Source organism: Phoxinus phoxinus (genome assembly GCF_949152265.1).
Source record: "Phoxinus phoxinus genome assembly, chromosome: 15".
Classification (NCBI taxonomy): domain Eukaryota; kingdom Metazoa; phylum Chordata; class Actinopteri; order Cypriniformes; family Leuciscidae; genus Phoxinus; species Phoxinus phoxinus.
In genome coordinates, this window is record NC_136890.1 from 12,097,706 (window position 1) to 12,114,983 (window position 17,278).

The 17,278-nt window shown below is 36.8% G+C and overlaps 1 protein-coding gene across 1 annotated transcript in view; it reads left to right on the plus strand.

The window, feature by feature from the left end:
• Window positions 1-1,680: 1,680 nt before the first annotated feature.
• The window catches only part of LOC307011831 (protein bicaudal D homolog 2), a 32,677-nt gene continuing 17,079 nt past the window's right edge, over window positions 1,681-17,278 (plus strand). The window contains exons 1-5 of the mRNA XM_079637844.1: window positions 1,681-1,892; window positions 4,032-4,320; window positions 10,364-10,576; window positions 13,496-13,648; window positions 15,287-15,739. Coding sequence (XP_079493970.1) covers window positions 4,090-4,320; window positions 10,364-10,576; window positions 13,496-13,648; window positions 15,287-15,739 — 1,050 coding nt within the window. The 5' untranslated portion in view covers window positions 1,681-1,892; window positions 4,032-4,089. The remainder of the gene's footprint in view (window positions 1,893-4,031; window positions 4,321-10,363; window positions 10,577-13,495; window positions 13,649-15,286; window positions 15,740-17,278) is intronic.

The following is a 17,278-nucleotide window of genomic DNA, read 5'->3' on the forward strand; positions in this document are numbered from 1 at the left end:
CACCACCAAAAAACACTTGCTGAAGCTCTGCTACAAGATTTATTTACGGAGAAGAGAAAAACACTAACGTGTTTGGGTGCACCCCCATACTGAAAAGTTAAATTTTTTTCATCTCGCTCCCCCTGGAAAAATTGTGAGCGCGCTTCCCGTGCGCCTACATGTGAAATAACGAACTCGAACGCGCAAAAGGCGCGATACGCCCCCCTTGGCAAACTACCTCCAGTCAGGTCTCCAATTGGAGACCCTCTTGACATAGCTTGTGCACAGCACCTTCTCAGAAAGCAGGGGCGCCAATTTGTCAATAATTGAAATGATAGATATAGGCTACCTGTAATAGAAAACCGCTTCGCAACGCAGAGGATTTATTTATTTTTTTCAACTGCTCATGCCGCCCCCCATGTGACATGAAAAAATGCCACCCCGGGCTACTGCCTCCGCATATGCATATGCACTAACTTAGTAGCTAATGAATAAGTACTAGTAGGCCTACGTAATGGAATACTATCTAAAAAATAAGTGTAGCATGAAAATAGATACTAGTAGGCTTTAAGGATTAAATGTTAAAACGGCTTGCCATAGGCTATATGGAAGCTTGTTTCGCCACATAGGCTATTAAAAAAAAAAAAAAAAAAAAGTAGTTGTGACTTTTAATCTTATATTTTTGATTCTTTTTCTTGCAATTGCGAGTTTATGCTATTTCACAAATCTGCGTTTTTTTCTTCTTCTAAGAATTGTAAGTTCACAATTCTGACTTAGGCATAGGCCTACTCTAATTCCGAGTTTATAACTTGCAAGTTGCAATAAGATAGTAGCCTATCTAAAAAAAATAAAGCTATAGCATGAAAATAGATAGGCTACTAGGTAAGGATTAAATGTCAACAGAATTGTGGGAAAAAAAAGTCATACCTTTTTATTCCGAGGCAGAAACAACGGCTTCTCGAACAAACTCAAATGTAGGGCAAGACTTGATTTTGTCCATCTGGAATTGGATCGTTGGATTATTGTGGTTTATTGGTGGATCTCATGTGAGTGAGTGACAGGTTGTCCCGCCCTCGAGCCGGTGAACACCTCATCATAGAAGAGGTCAAATATATTATTTTTTCAAATAATAATGATGTGAAGATTCATTTATAATAACTGCAATATTCCAATAAAAAAATATATAAAAGATTTGCCCATTTTGACAAGATCAGATCGGACTGTTTGGTTGTTGCAGCATGAACAATGTATGAATAACATCTAGACAGTCAGTTATTTGAGGAATAGCCTACAATACAATCTCAAAGTTATTTTAAGAATACAAAAAAGTAGGCTTACACTATTTGGGGACTTTGCATAGTTTCATTAAACTATTGAATCTGTTTAGCAGTGTTGCCCCAAATTGTTCTAAAATATGGAAACATAATTTATTGTAAAATGGCTTGTTTATTAGCAGAAACTAAATTTTTGTGGCCTTCTTTGACAGTGCAGTGTATCAGTGCCATTAAGGTAGATTTATTGGTACTTTGTTGGTTGCTTCATGTGACAGTAACATAGGCTACTTAAGACACCCAATAAGAAAAAAGGAGGAAAACTCAAATTCGTTTAAAACTTTTATATTTGTATCATACGTGACAACCGTTTTATACAATATAAATTGTCACCATAATCTTATTTTTATTCAGCGGGAGAACCACATCCGCTGTGAAATGTTCACTGAAGCTACGCGAGCGTGAGGCGGAAGTGGACGCGCGTCATTGGCTGTTGAGCTGATCTTCAGAGTTGTGCTCGTGCTCGTATATTCATTCAAACGGCTGACTTCTGGTGCGCGCGCAAGAAAAGGGTTGATCTCCTTCAAGCTCAAATTCATGTTTCATCAGTTTACTTCATGATTCTGTCAACCAAATCTAAAGGTAAGAGACAATTAAAAGCGACATCCTTATCTTTAGCCAGCGCCAGCTGACAATTTCTCCTAAGCTAACCTTAGCTAAAAAAATAAGGCGGATGTATTGACCTTATAAAGATACTTCAGCAAATGGACGGTTGGTCATTTTTGGCAACATTTGCTACTTTTATACGTTAATGACAAGAAAAATGTTTTGTAACCTTTAGCTCAATCCAGGAGAACCGTACTATTTTATGTGTTACTGTTAGCACCGTGGCTACCGCAAACTATTCACAAACTAGCTAGCGTTAGCGTTAATGTTTTGACAATTCATAAAGCCACCTTGTAAAAAACCTAACGTTAACGTTAGCTGCTAAAGGTTTAGAAACCAACATATTGTTATTAACAGTGAGCTTTTGTAGCCTGACCAACCCAAGTCTATTTATTCCAATGAAGTGTAATAACATGCTTCAAATATAACTTCCTTCCTGAACTGAAAAATGTCAGTAAGCGACCAAAAATTATGCTGTTTGACACAACCTGAGATTGAATCCAAAAAGCGGCACTGCCTATGTGAGAAAGTACGTTACGTTAGGACTTAAAGCAATAACGTTAACTGTCAGTGTTTCTGTTGTTTTGAAACACTCGGTTTACACAGACATATTGGATGATGTTAAAGAGACAGTTCACCCAAAAATGACAATTCCGCCACCATTAAAGTGAATGGTGACTCAGACTATCATCCATTCTTCTTGTGTTCCACAGTAAAACAGACATGCAGGTTTGGAAAAACATTAGGTTTAGTGAACGATGACGTATTCTCAGTTTTGGGTGAGCTATCCGTTCAGTAATCCATTTAAAACCATCATGTCATTAGATGGACATATAACGTTAACATTAGCTTGCTGGAGTGAAAGTGTAAAAGTCTTCTAAGCTGCTAGAGTTAATCTCATTGGGCTGAGTCCTGCTGGTCTGATGGGAAACAGCTCTGATAATCTCATAATAATGTTAAATCTGGGGTCTTCGAGCTGTGCAGTTGCTTTTGAAGAAGCTTCATTATGTTAGGACTGATGGTAATCTTTATACACATTAAAATCATGAATGTGAAAGTTTACCTACAAGTAATTTAACGTTAGCTTTCCTGTCATTGTTGTTCCAAACCCATTCTACTTTAATCTGTGACACAAAAGATGATGTTTAGCAGGGCTGCGTTTCCCAAAGCACTGTTAGCCTAAGTTGATTGTTGAAACATTGCCACCAATGGTCTCTACGATCAACTTAGGCTTACGATGCTTTTTGGAAACGCAGCCCAGAATGTCAAAACTGTTCATTTTCAATAGAATAAAAGTTAATGGGAACCAAGAAAAGCAGTAATCACCAACTTTCAGTGGAAAAGAGCAGTTTAGACAAGAGGAAAAATTACATTAAAGGCCCGTTCCCACTAATATATAATACACTACAGATCAAAAGTTCTGAATAATTACATTTTTTTTTTTTTTTTGTTAAATAAGTCTCTTGTGGTCACCAAGCATTTATTTGATCAAAATAGTAAAAACAGTCATTTAAAATAATTTTTATTTTAATAAAATAAAATGTTTTTATATATTTTATAATATATTATAAAAAATTCCCGCTTATTTTTTTTTTCAGGATTCTTTGATGAATAGAAAAATCAATGAACAGCATTTTTATATATATATTTTTTATTTATTACCATTCAAAATTTTGGGGTATCACATTGGTAAGACTTCTTTTATATACTAAATTTTACTGACCCCAAATTTTTATAATAATTTTACAGTATTACTGTTTTACTGTATTTTTATCAAATAAATGCAGTTTTATTGAGAATTAGAGAACTTGTTCTTTCAAAAATGAACTTTAGAACAGTTTTAATTTTATGAGAATAGGAAACACAGCATAGCTATAATAACAACACAGAGGTATCATTGTAATCACTTTCTGGATATTTTTTCCCCCAGCTGATGAACGATAAAAATCATTAACAGCCAATAAAAATCCACCCGAGTTCAAATGTGTGAGCTCTTTAAAACGCCAGACAAAATAACTGCAGAATGTGCTTATAAGTCAATTGGTGTGGATGCTAATATATTTATATTATATAATATATTAACTCTAGTCCATATGTCTTCTTGCTGACTTCAAGGATGACGAGACAGGAGTGACGTGTCTGTTCTCGGCCAGAGCGTGAGGTTGGGCAGAGGATGCTGGAAGGGGGTGATGGAGAGGTGGAGGAGATCGGAGCAGGAGAAGGGGGGCTTCAAGCAGAGGTGGAAAGGCTGACTGCGGAACTCCAGGAGGCCAATGAGGAGAAGTTACAGGCTGCACGGTACGGCCTGGCCGTTCTGGAGGAGAGCGCTGCTCTGAAGACCAAACACAGCCAGCTGGAAGAAGAACATGAAGCCCTTAAGATGGAAATGCAACAGCTCAGAGAGGTCAGTCAAGAGAAAGATATAGAAAGAAGGAAAGAGGTGCAGAAGCTTAGATTTAGGTATTAGGGAATTGTTACATGAAACAAGAGCTTTTCCCCCCAGTGATATTTATGTTATTAATTCTTAACAAATACAATTATATATGTGTATATCTAAGCTCGAGTTGATGCGGCTTCCTCGAGCCCCTCCATTGCGGACAGCAAGCACTTAACCATATTAGCTTAAAGATTATATGGGCAAAGGAACCCGTGGAATGATTTATGGCGTAGGTATGAGTATGTTTTGTCTAAATGGTTTCATTCTCTCGGCAAGTCGGCAGCCAATAATTTGCCTCACAAAACTTTGTCTACACAAACGTGTTTATTATTGAAGCAAGTTAACTTGTTAAATGTAGTCTGGGTTATGTTTCCTATTACCTTGACTCTTGAGTAGTTTTGTTTATTTGAGGATGAGCGATGAGGGCATATCACAACCTGTTCATGTTTGCTTCTGAAAACAGATAAATTTGTTGATTTTATATAGGCCTATAGAATTTGATTTGACAGTGGAGACATAGTTCTAATTTTTGACATCAAAGTGGGTTGAAAAGCCTATTCATTTGTTTGTTTGTTTCAGTTCAGAACCACTAAGAATCATTGCACTTGTGATTTGCTTCCTGAAGTGTTTTTTTCTGTAAAGGGATTTTGTCCAAGTAACAATCAAGCATTGAGAAGTCATGTCGTTTAGCTGTTCCACAATCAGCCTTGGGATGTTTTTCTTCTGTTGAATGATCAGAATCATCGTCATCCATGTGTGATTCATATCCTTGTGGTGTTAAAGATGGATAGTTTGTATACTCCTATGTAGGGCTGGGCGATATGGCCAAAAAAAAATATCACGGTTTTTCTTTTTTATATCAGTCGATATCGATAATTATCGATAAATGTCAAATCTTTATTTATTTCAAGTTTAAAGACAGATTTTTACTCCTAAGTGAAAGCTGTAGAGCGTTGTGTTTTTAAACTACTCTTTATTGTCAGAACATATCATGACAAACACTTGCCAAACAGGTGAACATTCACAAATCCGAGGTAGAACATTCAAATATTTGACATTTTTCCTTAACAAAATAAATATCTTTATTTCAGTAGTATTAGCTTGAGTTAGGATGCAGATTTACTTTATACAATTTATGTTCATTAACAAAAACAGTAAAATCTGTTTTAAAAAAAGTAACAACATTATTTTTATTTGGTAAAATGTATTATTCTTTAGTTTTATTAAAATTAACCATTGGTGCATCAGCATCATGCATTTAGATCATGATAACCACAGATAAAATGTAACTTTATGGTTTCTGTTGTAACTTTATGGTTTCTATGTGAGAAACGTCACATATTGTGACGTTTCTATGGTATTTATGAAAACCAGTAAGTTAGCCTAAATACATTATTAAAAACTGTAATTATATTCAATTAGTCCTTTAATACATTGTCTACATTAATAATATTATACAATTCAATATATATATATCCCACATTTCATGGTGCAGTTAATATTACTAGGCTAACGTTACAGTAACGTTAAATCCGTGGTAAATTATGGGAATGTGTAGACGGAAAAGCCTTCTGACTGTATCGTTGCGCACAGTGCTTCTCCTGTTCGTCAGTGCTGTTTCATCTGCCTTTAAACTGGTTAAAATCACTGAGACATTTGTGTTCCTCGCTGAATTCAAGCGCTTCTAGTTCTCACTGGATCTAGTGACCGAGAGTCCGAGACCGATCAGAGTAAACGCGTCTGCTCGAGTGAGCTCGCGCTGCCGTTTGGACTTTGAGCCGAGCGGATAAACGGTCCGTGTGGCGCGCGCGGTTCAAATGAGATTCGTTCCGCTTTTGGCGCAAAAAAAAATTATCGAACATTTATCGAACTCTTGATATCGTTTTATCGAGAAAAATTATATCGCGATAATTATCGTTATCGTTTTATCGCCCAGCCCTACTCCTATGTTTTGTCTTGAGATAGGACACCACTTTCAGTGACCCGTTTTCCCTTTTTGTCAGTATCATTGCAGGATTTGTCATTTAATTTTAGGTTGAAAACTTGGGGATGATGGCAAAATTAGCAAAAGCTTTTCCCTGCAGAACTCTGTAAAAACTTACCAAACCAAAACTTGACATTTATATTGAATGATAATCAGACATGAAACATAAACAGTTCTTTGGGACCCAGTGGACTAACCAGAAGTATTCAGAAATGATGGCAAAAAGGAAAATAGTGTAGTTTTGACGATTCATCAAGCCAAATAGAGCTTGATCGAGTGATCTGCATGTTATTCTTTTGATTATAATCATTGAATAATCTGTGAAATAATGAATGATGAAATGCCATATCTTTTGCTAGATTAATGAGCTCCTGTGAAATGTAAGGACTTTACTTCTTGCCAGATTATCAGCTCATTTGTATTTATTTAAATTGCCTTGTTTCCCCATAAAAAAAACGAAAAAAAAAATAATCTTTTATAGGAAAATGTATACCGGTAGATATTTTTCTTAAGTTTGCTTTTAAGGGAGTCTCTTGAATTTTTAAATTGAGGATATGTCAGAATATGTTCCCATTTCTTGTACACTGCCATTTTCATATATCATCTGTTCAGACAGATCAGTCTTTGTGGTCCATGGCCAAAGAAGAAAACAAATAGGCTGTAAGCCTGGGACGAATTAGCTTTTTTTTGGCTCTCTTTGTTAACTGATTTATTACATAAATCTGTGGCCCAAAATCCCTGCGTTTGGACTTTTATAGTTCTACAAATTTGCAGCACATTGAGGACATTATATGTGCACATCCATTTTTGGCTGGCCAACTTCGGCTAATATGTCACTCATATTTAATATGTAGTTCACATATGTGGTACATTGTTGACCCACTCCCTCTGGTATGAAGATTAGGCTCGTGTATTTCTCTCTCTCTGTGTGTCTGATTAGTAGAGCATGAAATCTGCAAAGTAGGTGAGTGTGGTTGGTAGAGTGAGATGACTGGAGTGAACAGATCTGGGTCTAGTGTGATATTCTAGAGATGTAGATGTGGTTCACATTGCATTGTCATTTCCTGTTTAGTCCTCTAAGATTCTACTAATTAATATTTTTATTGAATCTTAATTTTTTATTCAATAGTTCATCCACAAATTAAAATTGATTGACCTGCCTCTCCTGTGCGGTTTTAAACCGATATTATTGTCTTGCTATCTTGAAACACTAAAGAAGATTTACGGCAGAATGTCCAAAGCAGCTCTTTTCCATACAATGCATAAATAAATAGTGTGTTGAAGCCAAAGGCCATTGGTTCTTGTGTGTTTGAGAGCTCCTATGAAAGATGTGGAGCAATTATTATAGTTAACTAATACTAAAAGAACATCAATTTAAACTGAAATAAAAGACACTTGTTTTATTTCTTCTAGTTATTTCTGCCGATACATTTTTATTTAGTTTAACTTAATTTACTAAAATAAAACTAATTTAAAAATTTATAAAAACTATAGACATAATAAAAAAAAGACAAAATGCACAACAAAATGACTGAAACTAGCCTAATTAAAATAAAAAAATATTTTTACAAAATATTTATAAAACCTATAATAACTCTCGATAATACAAAAAAACCCCCACCAATTCTAAATTCTAAATTATTTAGAGCTGTCACGATTCCTCTAAAGTCAAGTACTCGATTGCAATTTACCGGTGTCGAGTAACCGGCAAAATACCGGAAGTGGCGCGTTCCACGGACTAGAATCCATGAACCGCCATATTACACTTTTCCAAGTCTTCGCGATATATTTAAAATCATAATATAGCATATTGCTATTCATAAAGACAGCGATTCAGTTAAAGGACAAGTTTGGTATTTTACACTTAAAGCCCTGTTTACAGATTGTATCTGATGAAATAGAACGGTTAAAATTAATATTTGGACACATGCTCCTGTCCTGAGAATTTTAGGTTTATTTCGCTTCCCCCCCCCCTACCGAACTTGTCCTTTAAATAAATATATGCACTGTTTTTTCCACAGAGAAGGACAACGCTTTAATTATTTGCATTAGTATTACATTACCGCAGATTGCATGTTAAAAGTACCTTAGCTACGGAGCTGCTACACACAAACTCAGTCTCTGCATGTGCTGCTGTTTGTTTAGGTTTCCAATAACGCGCATTTGGTTATGCAAAAAGTCGGACGCGGTTTGTTTCATGGTTGCACTCAAACTCCATCTCTGCATGGCATGCTTCGAGTTTTGGTTGCTAATAACGTTCATCTGAGAACGCAGTTTGCGCCATTTCACAAGATTTGTAACGTAACTCTATGCCAGCACAGGAGAATACATAAATATGTTTCTTAATATCCAAATTGTTGTTCATCGCGATTTCCAAATAAAAGTTTAAACCCTAAAAAGTTTGCATGTTTTTGCTCAAGAAATTACAGCAGCTGTTGCATTTATATCGTATAGAGGTGACCAAATATTAAAGATTAAGTGGACATTTGAAATAAATATGGTTTGTCCAATATAGTTCTCAGGGGCGGCAGTGGCTCAGTGGTTCATGTAGGTTGTCTACAAACCGGAAGGTTGGTGGTTCCACCTGACCAAGTGTCGAGGTGTCCGTGAGCAAGACACCTAACCTAACCCCAGCTGCTCCCGACGAGCTGGATGGCGCCTTGTATGGCTGACACCGCCGTCGGTGTATGAATGGGTGAATGTGAGGCAACATGTAAGCGCTATATAAATGCAGTCCATTTACCATTTACCACAATATTAAACAAGGATTTGATCATGTCGTGGTGTAACAACAACTAACACCAGGCCGTTTGCCCCCTTTGCAGGCATTGTTATAGTACGTAATGTTTTATTTATACATAAGTTATGTTTATATTAGTTTATATAATTTAGCCTATTTTACATTTGTACAATACAGTGTAATTTTACAGTGTTGTTCAATAAAACCCATATTATTGTGATACTTTAATGAACCAATTTTTATTGCTTGTTATATACTGGTATTTATATTTTAAGTCATTGTAAAGGCTCTTGTTCACTTGGATCTATTTTTATTACCACATTTTGTTATCTGTTTACTCGAGTAATCGGTAGAATACTTCATTACTAAAATAATCGATAGCTGCAGCCCTACAATTATTGCATTAGAGCCATGGACATTTGATACTTTTTATGGTGCTTTTTTTGTCGCTTTAGAGCTTAACTTAGTTGTCGCTTAGCCTTAGTAATAAATCACCTTCTGTTTTTATTGTATGGAGTAGAGCTGCTGAGATATTCTGACATCTCCTTTTGTGTTTCACGCAAGGAAAACATTTTGGGGGACATCTTCATTTTCTGTTTTTTAAACAGCATGTTCTCCTCATACACATACTGGTAATGTACAGAGGTATACATTCCCCTATCTCTTACAGGCTCTCATGTACACTTCACTTCCCCCTCTTCACTTTGCCTTTCATCATTAATTATAGAGCAGCACAAACATGCTTTCCCACATGTTCTCACATGATTCAAATTATAATGTTCAGAGAAAAGTGTGGCTGCGCTAAGGCAACCTGTCCAGTATTGGTTCATCTGGTAACAGTTCAATTCAGTGTGAGACAGTCTGGGGTATGTTTGTTACGGTTTGTCCAAGCACAAAAGCGGCTTTAGCATGAGTTAAACCCATTGTAATTACACTCTGTTTGCCAGTGAAGCTGGAATGTAATGTAAAGTTTCACTTTGCCAGCTCTCAATACAGTTGCTGTTGTTTATTGGCTAGGCAAGTAAACAAATCACTTAAAATAATTGAAGACTAACAAATTCTTAACTTTCAACAGCTCTGAAAACTTGTTTGAAGAATTTCAGACATTCATGCAAAATAGCAGAGAGCTGTAAATTGTGTCAATGTTGCTTGTTCATTCTGTCAATCAACTAAATTGTTTTGTTTTGTTCTTTTGTTTGTTGGGAACTGGCAAACACTTTTCTAGTGTAATTCAGAGTCTTGCTATAGTGGGGATGAGAGGATTTGATTGGTGTAAATGTTTATAGGCTCTGACGGACTCTGTGAGCAACCATAAGCGTGCAGCTGCAGATGGGGAAAGTCGAGAAGAGAGGCTCCTGCAAGAGTCGGCCACTAAAGAGACGGCCATGGAGATTCGCATGGATGAACTGCAGGCGGAGCTTAAACAGGCCCGCGTCATGCTGGCCAATGTCTCGGCTGAAAACGAGAGGCTGTCCGGGCTCTCCACCCAGCTGAAGAAGGTACAAACACCATCATCAGTCAGAAGGCCAGTTTAACACAAAAATGTTCCTTACTGTTTCTGACCACATAGACACAAGTCCAATAAAACGTTAATTAACTGTTATATATTGACTAGCTATGTAATAGGGTTCATATGCTAAAAGGCTATATTTGTGTAACAGCATCAAAGAAAATGAAAATTCTAAGCTGAAATGGTGTTCATTATGTAACCTCTGCTTGCACACTAGCTGATCAAAGTAAAAGTAGAAATCTGAGTCCTTTTTTTCATGAGGCCTGATCATGTGACACAAAACCGGGTTGAGTTTCAAAGTCAGCTTGAAGCGAAGAGTCCATAGTGACCTAACAAAATTATTGTACATGTACAATACACTAATATGCTTGTCACATCTATAAGTAACAGATGTATAAATGTCATGCATATTTAAAGGTAGTAATGCACTGCACATTTTTTGGCTTTGGTCAAAAATTAATTTCAGACACTGGGCCAAAAACTGTTTATTATATATATATATATATATATATATATATATATATATATATATATATATATATATATATATATATATATATATATATATATATATATATTATTTTCTTGGAATTACAAATGTATTTATTGTGTGTGTAAAATTTAAAGGAGTAGCCTAGTTCACTTTAAATTAAAAATTACCCCATGATTTACTCGCCCTCAAGCCATCCTAGGTGTATATGACATTCTTTTTTCAGACGAATACAATCGGAGTTATATTAAAGGGCACCTATTATGGAATTTTGAAATTTACCTTTCATGTAGTGTGTAACATACATCTAAGTGAACAAAAACATCCTGCAAAGTTTGAAATATGAAAGTGCACCGTATATAAAGTTATTGTCTTTCAAAAGTGAGAGTCGACTCGGAGTCATTTTTATGAATCGTTAGAAGACCGAAGCTTTTTCTCTGACTAGATGACGTCAACTTGTCAAGTTATTTGAATACGATACGCCCACTTATTGCGTTCCAAGGCCAGGGAAAACATCATGGCGACGAGACGCTGTGTTCTGAAGTGCGACTCAAAAGCCAACTTTTTTCATCTGCCCAAGGAGGAGCATTTGAAGACTAAGTGGCTACAATTCATATAGGCTATACAACTATACCACAGAAGTATAGTCCGAGCCTTGTGCTTTGTTCGCGCCATTTTGAAGACGATATTGCTTTACCAACTTAAATGCAATCAAACTTGGATTCGCGAGCCGGCTGATATTGAAGGAAGGTTCAGTTCCAAGTGTATTTGCATCAGCTTCCTCCTCCGTATCACAACCTGTAAGTGATATTAATAATTGTTGCTTTTATGTTTTATGTAGCATGCTTAATAATTATTTTGTTTGTTGTGTAAGCACCGTTTAGCTTCTAGGTCTTCAATGACAATTGTATTGAGATATGTGAAGTGTTTGTCGTTGTTTTCGGAGTTGTCTAAAAGAATAGAATAATACCTCGTAGTAACGTAACTGCATTTTTTTTTTTTTTTTTGTAAAACGTTATGTTTATGCATCGGGCTAACGCAAACAAAGACTGATTGTGCTTTTACAATATGAACTCTGGGCTATGCTCGCTAACATAACATTAAATTCTTTATCTTATTTTTTTTTTTTTACTACAAACTACAAAGCAGTGGACTATAATCATTATTATAACACAATTTAATTGATAAAAGCATCATTGTACTCTGTGTTAAACAATAAGTATTATCACTGTAAACACTGCTGGGTCATCTGACCAATCAACGCAGATTAGCGTCGCGCAAAGGAGGGGTTTGGAAAAGTGAGTCGTTAAACGAATCATTTGGGAGTCGGTGAGCAAATCAGGTAAAAATAAATGCATATTATACGACAACAAAAGTGTTTTTTGTCATTGCATGCATGTAAAACTGTTGTTGGGGACTCCCAAAACAACATTAGGAACATTTTAAATGTCATAATAGGTGCCCTTTAAAACATTTCCTGACTCATCCAAGCTTGATAATGGCAGTGGATTGCAACCAACAGATTGAAGCTCAAAAACGTGTATCCGTCCATCATAAACAAACTCCAAATGGCTTTCTGAAGCAAACCGATGAGATTTTGTAACAAAAATACTAGATATATTAAATATTTAACACGTTACAAAGTAAAATTGGTCATACAAAACTGCCATATGCAGTCTATTTGCGCCTAATGTGCAACTTGTGACATCGGAAGTAGCGGAGTGCGTCATGACGTAGCGTAAATATCAGCGGTATGTTGCATTACTCGCATAAGTTGCGCTTTACACTTAAGTGGAATCTCTATGTTCGTTTGGCCGGAAGCTAGTTATTTTACTCTATAAAGTTTTAAATATGAATATTTTTCTTCAGAAAGCCTTTAATTAACCCCCTTGAGCCGTTTGGAGTTCGTTTATGATAGATGGATGCACTTTTTTTGAGCTTCAATCTGTTGGTTGCAATCCACTGCCATTATCAAGCTCGGAAACGTCAGGGTGTTTATTAATATAACTGATTGTATTCGCCTGAAAGAAGAATGTCATAGACACCTAGGATGGCTTGTGAGTAAATCATGGGGTAATTTTCATTTTAAAGTAAACTACTCCTTTAAGAGCTTGTGTGGAAAAAATAATTACTTTTGTGTGGAAAAATAAAATAATTTTAGCTAATAAGCAAGCACTTCAAAGGATAAAATAATTATTTTTTAATTCTATAGGAAATCGGGTTTTTTTTTTAAATAAAAAAATATTAATACTACTCTGTAGTAAACTATTGACTTAAGATAATTTTTATTGATTGGATTTACAGCTGCAACATTTTATGAAGCTACCCCCATGTAATTGCTGTGCAGATCTAATCATTTCTGTTCGGTCTGTCCTGAATTCTGTGGACCTGTCCTGATTGACTACCTCTGCTCTCTAGGAGTACGAGTGTTTGGAGGTGGAGAAGACCCGTACGAGAGAGGAGATGAAGGAGTACAAGACTCGAGAGGTGCAGCAGCTTCAGGATAACAGTGAGCTGGAAGAGGAGAACATCTCCCTGCAGAAACAAGTCTCAGTGCTTAAGGAGAACCAGGTGTGTGAGAAAATGGGTGGGAGGAAGGTGGTGCTGTAGATCTGGAGAAGGCTTATATTTAAGAATTGTTTGTGTTATTGTTTTCTGTATTTAATGAATAGCCAGCCGTTTCTCATAAATATGTCATAGTAATCCTCTAATGCAATTTTACATGCAAAGTTAAGCCCTTTCTTTTAGTGTTTGCTGAACATAAGTCTCCTGGTGGAATGTGCTTCACTAGAGATGTCTTATGACTTTGAATGTGTTTCTTGCCGCTGCTGTCACTTGTGCAGTACAAACACTTCTCTTGTAGTGCTTCAGTCTCAGCTGATTTTTGACAAAGCCTTCCTTCTGAGGGAACGCACAAGAGAAAGGTTTTATTCACTTCCCGCATAAATATTCAGAGACACAGGCTAGAATGCCTTCCCTATTGGACTAAAAACCGGTTTGCTCAGGATGAATTTATACAGTAAATACACAAATAAGCTGAGTTGTCCTCAATACTTGATTTTAATAACTGGACTAGTCATAGTGAATTAACTCAAATATGTGTTGTGTCTCAAGAATTTAAAGTTGATTTAATGTCACCAGATCTCATCGTATGCAAAGTTTTGGGCCTGACACTGCACCTTGACTCTGAATGCTAACAATTGAACCCATTTGATGTTAAATTTGTCTGGAGATAATTTGATATCACTCGGGTCAAAAATGATTATTTTTATGCAAGTATCTGAATGAGAGTAAAATCACTGCACTGAACTAGTTGTTCAGTTATGTTGTTTACAAACTATATGATTTTAATGTAAATGTGAAAGTCACAATCAGGAGCAAATCCAGTGTCATAATAGCCCAACAGTGGCTAAGATGTCACGAAGAGCTGGCTTCCTGTTATTCCCTAGTAAAATAATTTATTTATTGTAATTTGTCATCAAAGTTTGTAATATTTATTGTAATTTGTCATCAAAGTTTGTAATATTTGTTATATGACATGAGATCCGTAAAGGCAGGCTAATCCAGCCTAACAAGTTAGCACTGTGTTTTGGGGGCAGGGAGCTACATGGGAAGTAGACATGCGGAAGTTGGTGTATGACTTCTAGTACCGGTAACCTTAGTCGAAATAGTAGTTGCTTTGTGTCTTTGGCAGTGTTGTTATTGCTAACAAACGAAAACTATTAAAACACATTTTCAGTAATTGATATAGAACTAAAATATAAATATTACATGAAAAACTTAAATTTATTTCAGTTAGTTGTCAATGCTAAGTTACTAATTTCCATTTGGCACTAAAATTGCTAAAACTGAAATAAAAACAAATTAAAGCTTTATAGAATAAAAAACTATTATAAAAACAAATGAAAAAATTACAAAAGCACACGACAAAATGATTAAACTTAAACAAATTAATACAGAAAATATAAGTACAAAAATGATGAATTTTAATATTAATAAATGCTATAATAGCATGTAAATGACACTGGTCTTCACGTTCAGATCTCTAACAGGCAGGTTTGGTTAAATAATAACTTTCTTTTTATCCAAACTAACTATTTAAATTTCTATTAAATCCTTATACCTATCTTTTCAACAAGTAATATATGTATGTGCGTTACTATTACAACTAGACAGACTATCACTAAACATTAACATTTGTTACCACAGGTGGAGTTTGAGTCAGTGAAGTTGGAGTTGACTCATAAAGACGAGGAGCTGGACCTGATGAAGGCACAGCTGGAAGAGGCCGGGCGTCTGAGGGAGATTGCAGAGCGCCAGCTGGATGAGGCACTCGAGGCCCTGAAAGAGGAGAGGGAGCAGAAGAACAGCCTGAGACGAGAACTCACCGCCCTTACCCTCAACCCCTTCGACTCTATTGGCCACTTAGAGCTTCAGCTGGATGACAGCCGGGATGGAGAGAAGGACAAAGAGGGAGGAGAGGAGGAGGAGGAGGAGATGGACAGTGGGTATAATAACTCTAAAGGAATGGAGAGAAACAGGTGCTCCACACCCAGAAACAGTGATGTGTTCCTCAGACCTCAGGCTCCTGGGCTGGTGGCCGACCTTCTCAGTGAGCTGCACCTGTCCGACAGCCAGAAACTCAAGCAGCAACTGCTCCAGGTGAGGAAACCTGTTCACACCCTACTTGCTCCTTCCTCATTTCTTGAGCTGTGGTAGCATTTTCTTTTCAGAGGTTCATCGCTGGAGTTTAGTTTGCTAAACTATCTGAGATAAATGTTTGTGTGTGTGTTTTCTTTCCTTCCTGACTTTGTTTTGCATACACTGACATGCAAATTTAACTTGGCAAATTAGGTACTAAATGCATGTTTTTCTTTTTGGACAATGGGACTGTTCATTCCAAATACTACACCCAGCCACCTTATTATATGAGCAATATTACACAAGCAGCAGTGCGATACGGCTGTATATCAGCCCGGCCATAGGCAAGAGGCCAAAGATAATCGCAGCGCGCTGATGTATAGGCATATCGCACCGCTACGAGTGTGATATTGCGCTTATACCTCCGTTACTAATTCTAAAATGTCACTTTAGAACTTCTAACGAAGAAACGTTGAGTCGCTTCATTGAGGCTTATTGTATTATGTAGAGTATTATGAGAGGGATCGACTAAACGAGTGTATTGCCTGCTTTTGATATAGCATTCATTCAGGTCAATGTCCATAATATTATATTAAAAAAATCAGTTTGAATGTCCGCTGTGGAAAGCGATTTGTTCGTTATTGTCATTCCCATGACAGACAGCGCTAAAACAACTTCCGTGTTCTGACTCATTCGTAAAAACAGTCTTTGCCGCCATCTAATGGCGTAATGTAACTTTCATTGAAGTCCATATCACGATCCTTTCTTAATGGTTGTATCAGCGATTTCAGGCCCAAAAGTAAATGATCACATTCATCTAATCTTTCCTAACGATCCGCTAGCTGCCCGCCCCATAAGCAGGCCGTCAAAAAAAACACGTCTCTGTAGGCAGCCTAGGCTCTGAGATCTGCACACAAAAACAATTGGTTTCAACAACCACTCAAAACCAAAATAAATAGTGTTCCAACCAATCACCGACAGGGCCTGGGTGTTGTGAGGTTTTGCGCTCGTGCACTAGGGCTGTAGCGATTCCTCGATTAAAGTCGAATTCGATAAAAAAAAATCTTGATTGCAATTTACCCGTGTTGAGTAACCGGCAAAATACCGGAAGTGGCACATTCCACAGCCGTGAATCCTTGAACCACATTATTACATCGTTTTCTTAGGCTACGCGATCTATTTAAAACAATTTACAATCATAATATGGCATAGTGCTGTCATAAAATCAATAAGGCTGTGATATGTGCAAAAAATATATGCGCTGGGTTTTTTTCCCCACAGAGAATGACGCTTTAATGCGCGCAGATTGTGTTAAAAGTACCTCTCCGTTCACAGTAAGCGCTGCTCCACACACACTCACTCAGTCTCTGCATGTGCTGTTAGTTTAGGTTTCCAATAATGTGCATTTGGGAACGCAAAACCTTGGACGCGTGTTTCAGTTGCACTGTCATCATTTATGCGTGTCAGGTTTCTCCAACTCCATCTCTGCGTGCTGTGAGTTTGTGTGGCTTATAACGTTCATCTGCACGCAGTGTGCACCGTTTCACAAGATTCGTAACG